Source organism: Podarcis filfolensis (assembly GCF_964270895.1).
Source record: "Podarcis filfolensis genome assembly, chromosome: 4".
In the NCBI taxonomy this organism is placed as follows: domain Eukaryota; kingdom Metazoa; phylum Chordata; class Lepidosauria; order Squamata; family Lacertidae; genus Podarcis; species Podarcis filfolensis.
In genome coordinates, this window is record NC_139607.1 from 60,368,185 (window position 1) to 60,380,900 (window position 12,716).

Genomic DNA, 12,716 nt, shown 5'->3' on the forward strand with positions numbered 1-12,716 from the left:
CCCAACATTGTATTCTGCCTCCACCAAAAACAAAAAACAAAAAAAAACCCCTCCACATGTCAAACCGGGATCAATATATCATTATCTTTGTTCTCTCCTTATTACCGTTTCCCATTTCCTCTATGCTCTATGCTCTAATTTCCTGTATTTATACATGGTATATGATTTTCTGTCAATTACATTTGAAGCATATAGTTATTAAGACTGAGAAGCACTATTATAATAAATATTAACTACTTTATAATAAATGCATGGAAAATGCTTTTTAATTTTATTTTGCTATTGAACTACAATCGAATAAGGTTAGTATGCCAAACTGGCTAGTCAGCTTGAAAGAGATTCACTCCAGAACATTTTCAGTCACCGCTGCTAGACACACCAGTAGTTCTGCTATAAAAAAAGCTACACAGCAACCTTTTGTTGCATTCTTCAAGAAGTGTATGAATAGGTTGAAGAATAACCATGAAGAAGTAGGTTAGCAAAGTAGATTGAGAAAGGGCATGTTCATGGCAAAAGTATTGGAGGGATAGGGGAATAAGTGGCAGCAGCGGTGGAATAAAGGGGGTATAACAACACATCACCATAAAATACAAATGAGTAGAACAAAGTGGCTCCACAATGCTTGTGGACAAAGAAGAAAAGTGTTTCAGAGATATCTACCTGCTAGCATAATTGCAGCAGCTGTACCATCTAACCCCTATCAGTCATAATCTGGAACAGTGCCACTTTCTATTAGCCAGGTAATAGAGGAACTGAAATTATTTATACGAGTCCATGTGAACCACTCCGTTTGCTCCAATGCATTCTGATGACTTAATTAGATAGTCAGTGTAGCACATGTGGCTTTCCAGTCAGGTTCATCACAAAAGGCCAGTTCATCAAAGCAGAAGAGTTGTGTGCTCTACAGCTAGATTAGAAATACGGATTTCTTCATTAAGTATCATGCAGCTGACTGTGCCTCTTGGTTTGTCACCATCTATTCAGACAATTAAATAAAACCTCATGCTGGATAAACTGGGGCTAATAAAGAGACCTTGAATTGAAGTGCAGCTGGCAATCTTTTCTTTATTAAGACCTGGCAGCATACATAGTGACAGCATCTAAAAGGCAAAACGTGTGGAGTCATTTCTTATTCTCCCCCCCTCACTCTTAATATCTACCCTCTTTGGGCCATGACATTTTGGTTGATAGGATTTCCAGACCTTTGTTATTCTCACAAAAAAGGCAAAGAATAAACAAAGGTCAACTGTTAGAGCTAGGGAAACTGCAACATTCAACGCGCTTAGACCCTTTCTCTGTGTCAATCAAAATAAAAAGTGAGGAGAAAAAGACGTGTGATGACTGACAACCCTGTTCCTGGAAGAATAGTTTTTAAAATATGTGGCAGATACAGTTTGCCATATAAAGATATTGTTTGAAGATGCTACATTTTCCAAACAGAACTGCAGTTCAAATCACACATATTAAATTCTATAGATTTATCATCAATGGAACTTTATTCCAAGTATACAGGTGAAGTGTAAGACTATAATCAGTGAATAAATCAGGACGGGAGGAACTCTTCATAATTATGTTGCAACGTTTACAAAAGATATACACAATGATTGGCTTGTGTCTTGTACACAAAGCACTTATGCCTCCATAAATAAAATTGAACTTTGACACTTAACTTTGACACACTTTGACTTTATAAGTTTGGCTTATGCCAATATGAAATAATGATCTTCCCAACAGCAGCTTAATGTAACGTACACTAAACATGAATGGCTAAATGGATATATTACGTTTCGTTGAGATAGTGTGCTTATAGACTGCACTGAAATAATGATCTTCCAATGTATAGCTTAATTTGCAGCAAACGAACATGAATTGATACGATAACATGATGTTTGGTTGAGCTGGTTTGCTCAGCTATTACACAGTATCGTGATGGAATAGGATATAAACAAGTCAAATATGAGAAGCAGCCATACCAAATTAAATAATAATGATTATTAAACTATGATGGAGTATATTTGGTTTGGTCTACAGTGAGCAATATAAAAAGTGTGTGTGTGTGTGTGTGTGTGTGTGTGTATCTAGTATTTCAGAATTTAATGCAAATCAGTATCTACAGTGCAATTAGTTAAATAGTTTCTCATTTAGCTATTCATACTCTTCACAAAATGCTGATACCCATAAGAGCTGTAATAAAATTCCCACATTGTGGGACTCATGCTCACTCTGAATCAAACTGCTGTCTCATATCAGTTTTAGTATTAAACGTGAATTCTTATAATGCTGGGAACTTTTTACAGACATTTCAACTAGACATCTGAACATTATGAAAAGCCAGCATCTACTGAGTGCTTAGCTAACTTCTGAATGTGTGCATAATATGGATTCCACAAGGAATTTCCCCATTACCCCCCTGCAGTGTCTAGACATGTAGAAGTTATTTCAAATCTAGACATGTAGAAGTTATTTCAAAGAGTTTGTCTAAGTCTAAGTAACTTTCAGCAGGGCAACAATGAAGGGCAATTTTATTCAGGTAAATATTTACTAACCAGTGAGTACGCAGGTTGTTATCTTTTTGCTGTAAAAGCTTTGCTGACTATTATTTTTCCTGTTTTCCTGACTGGCCTATGCTAAATGGATAAAATCTGTTACAGTAACTGAACTAAAATGTTGAGAGATTAATATCATAATTTAAGCTTGCCTTATAATTAGTCAGTTCTAGTTTCTCCTTATCTATTTTAAACCAATTCAAATCCAGAAATCATATCCATAGATAATGTTAAAATCCTAACAGAATAAAGATACCAGGTATAAGATATCAGATATAAAGGTCTCCAAACCTATCATCACTGAATACTGCAGTCTTAATAAATATTGAACCCAGCACCTCCTATTAAATTTTTAAACATTCTCCTGGTGTTGTTGCCAACCAGCTATTACTGCAGCATCTAGTGTGGGTTGTGTTCTCACCTATCATGCTGACTGAAAGCAAGGTTGCTCTATTATCTCCCAAATACCAAGGGAGTTTTTAACATGTTTTGTTTTCTCAAGATTCCTTGAAACACAAACCCATTTGGTGTGGATTCTTTTGTTTGCCTTCACTCTTTTCTAAGCACAACCAGTTAAATCTTGGTTTTTAAGCAACACTGAGGAAGGCCTAAAGCAATTTTGGGAGTCTCCCTGAAAACAAACTGAAAAATCCTGATGTCATAGGGAAGGTATAACATTTGAAGCCATAGTAATTTGCATTTAAGTTGTACTTGGCTTTTCTATTTATTGCAGTTTAAATTATACATATAAGTTTTCTTTATGAACCATTCATAAGCTTTAAAATACAACACAGAAAAATCTTTTTTATTTGATGTGATCCCAAAAGGATTGCCAAAATCTTTGGCTAGATTTGCTTCATTGTGTTTTGAGAGTCAATATATGCCAACTCAGGTTAGTAATACAACCCACATGATATATAAACATGCAAGATCATCCATGTGCTCCTTTCTATTCATATAGAGATATCTGTATAATGAAATAAAAACAGGACAATATACTTAGGCTGTATGATTCTTTCAATTCAAACCTTGTAAGTAGTTCATTACCTTCCTAACTCCTACTAGCTCTACTGACACATGAAAGATGCTGTAGCAAAAACAGCAGCGTATATTGTGGCAATTTAAAGATGATATTCTCAGCTGGCAGATTAGATGACAAAGCAGTTCTGTTAGCATAAAGACTTTCACCTGTGCAATAGAATGTTCTCTCCCCATGCCCTCTCTCCCTAAATCTTTTTCTGAGGGTTCTCCCAACCCGTTCTGTGCTGAGGGACATCAGATGAGCAGCACAGCTTCACCAAGCTGTCCACTATTGCCATAGACATAATCAACACAACCCCCGTTTGCATCCAAAATGCACGCACCCACCCACCCACCATATTCTATCTTCTATAGTCATATCCCACAATACAACTGCATTCTGTTCAACTTGTTAGACAGGAACTCATATAGGAAGAATTTACATTGGTATTCTTAAAGCTGCAGCCATTCAACACACTGAAGACAGACCAGTACACAGACAGACCCTGAAGAGAAAGCAGCAGCAAACTGCTTGTTGTCATCTACATCTCCAAACTAAAATTGACTACCATCTTAGCCAATGGTGTTTCTCTCTAACAAGCCTCAGGGACTAGCCTGTTGGCATTTACACACAAACTAAACTAAACTGGCTAATCAAAACTAAACTGGTTTATCCAGAACCATGACAGAGACACAGAAAGATGGACTAGCTCTGCAGGAGATGTCAGTGCCAACTCTGTGTCTCCATACTTGTTTATAACACCCTAGTGAATAATATCAGATTTATCATCTGGAGATCATCCTCAAAGGTAATATACGACATCACATCCCAGCAATGCCCTTCCTTTTTAACAGTCTTTTTGGACACAAATTTGATATAGAAACAGCAGTATTCAGAAACTGGTGGGACAACACTTCAGTCTCTCAGAGCATTTCTGTTGCTGGCATGAAGGCCACTATCTATCTATCTATCTATCTATCTATCTATCATCTATCTATCTATCTATCTATCTATCATCTATCTATCTATCTATCATCTATCTATCTATCTATCTCTATTTAACAATTGAGTTCTTACTCATACAGAACTGGTATTATGTGACACCTGCAGTACTGCCAGTTCAACACATGAGGTGAGGTAAGGTGATCTCATAGGTAAACTGGTCCCAATATGTTAAGAGCTTTGTACACTAATAGTATCATTTTGAACTTGGCCTGGTAGCAGAATGGCAATCAGTGCAGATATCTGAGCACAGAGTTTTAACAAACTTCAAAGGGAGGCTCCAACACGAAGTACAATTTATTAGCAAACTGGATTCTTCTCCATTCGGTCTACTGAACTTTGGTTTTCATTCCTACTGCAGATATAAAATTAGCATACCATCTCTAGAACTATATTGTTCTAGAATTCATCAGTGCTCTGGACTATATGGTTCGAAGAGACACATCATTCTTAATAATTTATTTTTATTTTAGCCGTTTATTTTCTATAGTTTGGTACTGTTCCTTGATATTCAAGGATTATTCTTAATTCACTTTTTAGGTAGTGTGTGTGTGTGTGTGTGTGTGTGTGTGTGTGTAAAATTGAAAAACCCAAAGAAGCCATTTAGTACCTGCAATAATAAAACATAAGAGCATTCAGATTTTGTAGTCTCTCTCACACACATATACATTCACACTGACAAATCACATTCTGTGGTACAAATGTTTTGTATAAAACAAATCCTACCTGGAATAAGCTGACCCAGTAACTGATGGACCCGAGACAGGCTGAGTACAGCTACCACGACAGTAAAAGAATAACGTTTCCATTTCATGTTGCTTCTGTTCTTGCATTACACCAGCCCAACAACACTTTTAGAAATGTTATCTGTAACAAGGAAAATAAGACAACTGTTTATATTGTCAAACAATTCAGAAGATATTAAACAAAATCTGTGCTGAATTAATCTCTAGAATAGCCACACATACAAACACAGCAAAATCTTGTGCTATGAGACTAAGTCGACTCCTGGCTAAGGTCTCTCATTTAAGAAATGTTGTGTTTGTTTGTTTGTTTGTTAGATTCCATTTGCGAATCACTTTCCTTATGTGAATCGCTTTCCTTTTTTCCTTTTATAGCAAAAAACATCAACAATTAAAATAATTCCATATGTGAAAAAAAAAAGAAAAACAATTCCATATATAAAATAGTTCTATACAGTGGTATCCCTGGTTGCAAACAGGTTCCGTTCTGGAGGTCCGTTCACAACATGAAAAGAACTCAACCCACATCGGCGCAGGTTGCGATTCGCCGTTTCTGCACATGCACGTGATGTCATTTTGCGTGTCTGCGCATGCATGAGTGGCGAAACCCAGAAGTAACCCTTTCCGGTACTTCCAGGTCACCGCGGGAGGCAACCTGAAAAAACGTATCATGAAGCAAATGTAACATGAGGTATGGCTGTACATACAATTAAAAATATTTCCATATGTAAAAACAATTCTATATATAGAATAAAAGGTTGAGAATGATAATTCAGTTATGAAGTCTATTAAGAAGACACTCAAGGCAATGGGTGTCTTGGTATATAATTGGTATATAATTTTAGGTATGTAAAATATATGAAAATAATGCAACAGTAATCAGTGCTACATCTCTTTCCCCCCTCTTTCAGGTTTTCAGCTTCTGTGATATTTATTTAGGTGCTGCTGCCATGGCAACCTACACTGAAATACATCCAACTTCTTGCCCTTCTCCTCTTGTCTGCTTCTTTGCACCTTTTAACCCAAACTGACTAGCACTGTTCTGATGCAGACCTCATGGAGACATTCACATAAATGAACTATAAAATACAGTAATTAAAACACAACAAAATCTGAATCCTACAATATTTGTGCCAAAGCTTTGGGGGTTTGCATTTATTTCAAACCTTATATTCAAAAAATGATACATACTTAGATATATTTATTTCAGGTATTTATTATGCTTACTATTCAAAACTTCTAAGCGGTGAACTTCACCACTTAGAAACTTCAGTCCACTCAAGTTTAGGAAAATAAACTGAGTTCTGTCCTCTAACCCCTTTGGCACATTGCAAGAATTATAGCTAGCATAATTTAATACCAATTATCAGTTCAAGTTCCTAGAATTGAATTATTTCCCTATTTATTTTAACAAAAATATCATCAACCTTCAACAATATGTAGTTGTAATATTGTCACAAGATCACACATTAGAGATGCAACAATTTACCAGGTACAATATTTTTAGTCCCCTTCACGAGCACTTACTTCTATAGAGGCGGCCAGAAATGTGCTGGATATTTGGAGTTCTGGAGATCTCAAATCACTATTGTGCTCCAAGGCCCCCAAGCCCATCCCTAAGTAAATAACTTGACCCTGACACGTAATTTAGGTTTAAGTTTTGGAGCAAAATTTAGGCCACAATTTTATTGATTACAGCAAAGTGAGTGGTATTGGCTTAGGCATTGGCAACCAACTGTAACTGACTCCTGCCTCTTTGGCAGGTAATCTGGAAGGGTAAACACCAAACAAGGGAGCAACATCGATGAAAACCAACCGAAGCTCACCCCTGGCTTGGACCTAGCCCCTCAAGTGGACTTCGGAATAGATCCAGGATCCCCAGATTCCTTTACCAGAATACCCTTATTCATGGAGGGGCAGGTGATGGCGCACCTCCCCTCCCACACACCTCACTAAGCCAATGCCTAACCACCAAACCTTACAAAGTTGTGATGATTGCTAAGGGGGTAGGTGCAAACCAAGTGGCCAGTGCCATTTTGCCAAATGGAAAAATTCCTACCTGGCCCCTGTTCCAAAACAGGAAACTAACCAATATCCGAAGCAACTAACCAATATCCGAAGCAAGGTCAAGGCAGCAACACCAACAAATAGGGACGGGAGGGCGGGTGCTTTGCAGCGTGAAGCAAGTGCCTCAGCCACGTCATGCTGCCACTTTTATAGGTCCCCCCAACCATGCCACCTGGATCAGATTGGCTCAAACGGCCTGGCGTGATTGTGGGGCCATATAGACAAGGCCTGGGCCATGCCCCTGCCTACAACCCAGCGGGGGGTGGGGTGTCTCAGGGGCCCATGCCCAACCAGGACCCTCATTAAGGAGGATCCCACTTGTTTCAGATTGTATATGCCTTTGTGGCATATAGTTTAGAAACAACAACAGAGCACTAACCCAGAAGTTCTCTCAGTATTACTCTAACCTTCTAAAAGTAAAAAAATAATTGCCCCAGTGCAAACTCTTATTGGGTTTGTGTTTCTGTTGAAAGCAGGGATGAGGTGGGAGATCAGAGTTCTAAAATATGCATGGAGCCTACATGACTTCAAGAGGCTCCTCAAGTTTGGCTTCCAATTTGTGGAGTGTGGCAGGAACGGTGACTGAGGAGAGCTAAAATCTAAAGGAGAGCTATTCTCTCTCCATTTTAGCTTCTCAAATGCCTTAGCTGCTGCATTCTGCACCAGCTGAATTTGTTGAGGAGTCTTCAAAGCATATATGGCATGTTAATGTTCTGCAATGCATCAGAAAGCAACCCAAATGTACACTGGTCTGATTCCTTCAAGGGATTATTCCTCTTGCAGCAGAGCCATATATAATGATTGATCATTGTACACAATATTAAGTCTATATACTAGCTAGGCAGACAAATGAACACTAATCCTTTTGTTGGCAGAAGGGAGAAATACCTATTTGACCTGTGCTGATATTATAACAATCAATATTGATAATATAGCATAATAAACTTTGCTGTTTCCAGAGGGATAGTCACGTTAATTTGTTTGCAGCAAGAACAACAAAGAGTCTTGTGACATCTTAATGGCTGATGCTGCATAGACATGTCAGTTCATTCCATTTTCCTGACATTTCCCTGATAATTTTCATGTTACATTTGAGCTTTCACATGATGTAAAAGTTTAGTGCTAGTTTCCATGTTATTTGGTTGCAACAAAGAAAAAGTTTGCAAGCCTGGAACCCTGGTCTTGGACACCAAAGGCAAGGCCCTACAGGGTGTGGAAGATGCTATGCAACTGGCTTTCCTTTAGTAAGGCTGCTTAAGGATCCTCAATACCCCCACCCCAGGATCCCATCTGCAAGTAGATTTCCAAAAGGCTTAGGAGCCTTCTTCTCCCCTCTCCCATCACCCTCTCCCCTCAACAGCTGTTTAGCAGAGGAAATGATCCTATTTTCTAATGTTTGTTTCACACTAGTATGAATGAAATTTAGTGCAGCATGGTGCTGCAGTGTGAAAGGAATGTAAACAATCAGGACAGAACTACAATTATAATCAGTAAAACTAATGAAATACTGAATGCAGCCTGACAAATTTATTATGACATAACCTCATCAGATAACCATGAGTTACTGTAGTCTTAAAGGTACCACAAGAAATTTTTACCATAGTTTCCATGCTGTATGAAAATATAATAAAAACAAATGCACTTAAAATTCCCTGGGGTTGTACTGGTTTGGTGGCCTTCAGCCCTGCCCCTATTAATCTTGAATATATAAACAAGAGTGGACTTTTGAACCTTTGAGAGAAAATTGATGTCTTCCTGATATTTATTTGCTCTCTTCACAAATTCCAAAATGCATCCTTGATAAAAAGTTGGGTTCTGAACACTTATGTTAGCTGTTTTCTTCCATCTAGGCAATACAATGAGGATAGTAATCAATAGTACAAGTCCAGTTACTTAGCAACAGTGGTTGCTTGACTATCCTATCTTCTAACAATCATGACTGCGGGAGGAGAATTTTCACCCACTGGCTGTACATCAGATGACAATGAATAAAAAACAGTATAGCAAGAACTTTCAGAATCTACAAGCTTAAACTACATTTTGTTCCTCAGAAGTTTCTTCTGAAGTATTAAAGAGATTTAAGCTGGAGGCACTATCCATGGGCTATATAAAAGAAACACAAGTTCCTCTCCTGTGGCTGCAATCATTAAGAAATCAATGCCGAATTAAAAGTGCACAAACCCCAAGGGGAAGAGAAGCACTGCAGTTAATATAGAGGAAATATTTAATCAATTTTGGGTGTTTCCTGCTTCCCTTAACTTGGATGTTATCTGCATAAGAAACAACTATATAAGCAATGAAACCAAAGAAAGCAGAAATGATATTGCTGCACACTTTTTGTTTTAATATCTTTGTTTTTATACTGTATTATACTATGTCAGGATCCACTGGGCAAGAGTGGGGGTCCCTGGAGCTGCACTCTGTTTCTTCAATGTAATGAGTCACCTGGTACTGCAGGTCAGAATAATATCTGGATACTGTGCTCTCATGATTCAGAATGACTTTGCGTAAGCAAAGAGCCAATTGGCTTCCCCTTACCCAACAGAATATCAGAGGCCAAAGAAGACAGGCAGATTTATGACAAATTTTAGGAGAAATTTTACTTTCTTTTTCCTGTCCTGCCACAATGCGGTATGAGAAAACTTAAACCTATATGGTTTGAGATGTTAATTTAGCATGCAAACAACCCAACACCATGACCCACTATAATGTCAGTGCTAATTGTCTAAGACGGGCCTTCCTTTAATGACGATGGTGTATTTATTTTCAAAATAAACTGCTGGGATAATAGAAACTCCAGGTTTGAATAGGGCAACTCCACTGGAAGCCATGGTGGGGGTTATGAACTAAAATAAATATGTTCGCTATGATTTGTTCAGCCCCGCTGCAAGCCCTCCTTCACTTATTTTAGTACATCTCTTTTCACCCTGAGAGTAGTTACAGCCAATCAGTCACAGTTCTCCATGGCTCCTTCCTTCCATCCACCACTGCCACCATCACCACTGGCTAAGTAAGAAAACAAAGGGATTTATCTAGTGCTGCAGCATGACTCACATGATATGCATGCACAATTAAACTTCTTCCTTCTCCTTTCACCTCCACTCCAGCCCCCGTGCACCCTTAAAATAAGCTCTGAAGGAGGACTCTCCAGAGCAGTTGAGGAGCAGGGAAAGAGAGGAAGTCCCTGTTGGGATTCGCAGGATACTGAGTAAGTCTGCAGGCTTCAACAAGATGATGCAATACTCTGTGAAGTGCTGGGTCAGAGTGACTCAGCAGGAGTGTGATTAATGTGATTGGGTATCATCTGTTTTGAAAGGAAAGCCTGTTCAACAGTAATTGTGGTTGTGATTGTTGTGCTGTGGTGTGGTGGTGCTGTGGTGGAGAGTATTCGTTTGCCTTAAGGAGCAGGTACTCTGTATGGACTGTTTTTGTAAATACCTGTATATAGCTCACATTAAAAAGACTGCACTGGAAAACCCTGGGACTCTGAGCGTTTCTGCTAAAAGCGCCACGAGGAATTCGCGACAGTCCCATCACATGAGTAGAACTCTGCTTATCCAGTGTCAGACACAACACAAAGTGTCCCTGTAGTCAAGTTCTTGACACTGAAACTGGCACCTTCCCAGCTTCAAGGCACTTTATTAACCCCCAGAAGAGAAAAAGGCCGTAGTGGACAATCAAAGGAATAGGCTGAGAGGTGAAGCCTATGGGCTCGATTTTGCTGGTGTGCTCAGTTGATAGTTCTTAAGGCAGGCTTGCAGCACTGTGATCCTTATGTCAGTCTTCACTCTCATATACACTTGGTAAGTCACCAAATGAACTATATCTTAATGTAAGTACTGACAGGGACTCAAAAGGGCAAAAATGACAGACAATCTTTAACACATGACATGCAATGTTCATGAATGCTAGTGTCTGATGGAACTCAGGTTTTCATGATTTTCAATCATTTTATTTCAGCAAGTTGATGAAAATTGGTGGTCCACATGACAGCTGGTAATTCGTCCTTGAAGTGATACTACTGTTGGACATACTCTTCCTTTACAGTACTGCTGATCAAGCCATAGATCACTGAAATGAACAGTTGTACTACACTTCTTTAACTATAATCCTTTAAGCTTGTCTGGGATAAACTAGATTTATTCTAAAAAGCAGCAAGAAGTAAGTGTTCCCATGATTTGTATTTGTTCAGGGATATGAAGCACTGTTTGCACACTTTGCTATATAGACACAAAAGAAAATTCAGCAGTTCTTTGAGCTGCATTGTAAAACTCCACAGAAATCAATGTCATTATAGCTTTTAATACTAGGAGAGGATGTGGCCCATAGTTATTTTGAGACAGTTCTAGGGAGAAGAAGCATTCTAATCCCTATTGGGCTATACTTTCAATTTTTGCTTTTATTGGGCAAGAAACAGTCGCACTACCACTGGGACCCAAGTTTATACCTATTTATGTTTCATTTTATTTGCCTTTGGGACATCATTAAAGACAGAAAGTAGGTAACACATTTTAATTAGATTAATCCCTACTGTTACAGAAGAACAGAAGTACATAGACCTGTGTTACCAGAGAACACACGTCAAAACAAGGAAGGTTTCAAGCAGACTTAGATGTAATTCCAAATCTGACTGCAACCCACTGATGGAAAGTTACAATAGAAGACAGGGTTTAACCAAAAGTGGCTCTTTTATTATTCATAGCCTTTCTATTTTGACATTATTACTATTACATTTTACTGTCTGGTCCTTCTACTTCTAACTTTCATTGATTCTTAGTTCTGCTGCTAGCATGAACTTCTGCATCCTTCTGTGACTGTGTTATATTTTCTCAGTTTCATTCCATTTTATTCACAGGCTTGTATACCATCATCATATCTACTATAAATTACTGCTTCTAAAGTTGTAAGTATAGTTATACTCTTGTCCCCATACCTCTTTTCCTGTCTTCCTTTATTTCCCTTCACTGTTCTTCTTACTAAACCACCAACCCCTGCTCCTAAAGTCCATCTCCACCTTTTACATTTGCTAGCCTTATCACTGCATTGTCTTCCCTGCTGACATTTGATTTTTCTACCTATTTGTCCTATATACACCTCTTCAGAATTATCTTAGCCCTTTGCTAATCAAGGCTTCACAAGTTGTTTAAATACCATTTCATTTCCATTGTCTCATTTTTTTAAAAAAATTGTGAAATTTAGGCAAGCCCTATTTTCTGTTTTACACTCTATATAATAATGCCCATACATGCAGCGCTCCCAGCAATGCCATCAGTAGAAGATCTTAGACACATGAACTTTGTACAAAATAAAAAAACCCAAGGTCTCCATTCTATCAAC

The 12,716-nt window shown here is 38.3% G+C and overlaps 1 protein-coding gene across 2 annotated transcripts in view; it reads right to left on the bottom strand.

Annotated features, from left to right (window-relative positions):
* ROBO1 (roundabout guidance receptor 1) overlaps nucleotides 1-12,716 on the bottom strand; it is a 573,037-nt gene that overhangs the window by 502,512 nt on the left and 57,809 nt on the right. For both annotated transcript variants that reach the window (XM_083611370.1, XM_083611369.1), the window contains exon 2: nucleotides 5,296-5,436. In XM_083611370.1, the coding sequence (XP_083467496.1) occupies nucleotides 5,296-5,383 (88 nt within the window). In that variant the 5' untranslated portion in view covers nucleotides 5,384-5,436. The remainder of the gene's footprint in view (nucleotides 1-5,295; nucleotides 5,437-12,716) is intronic.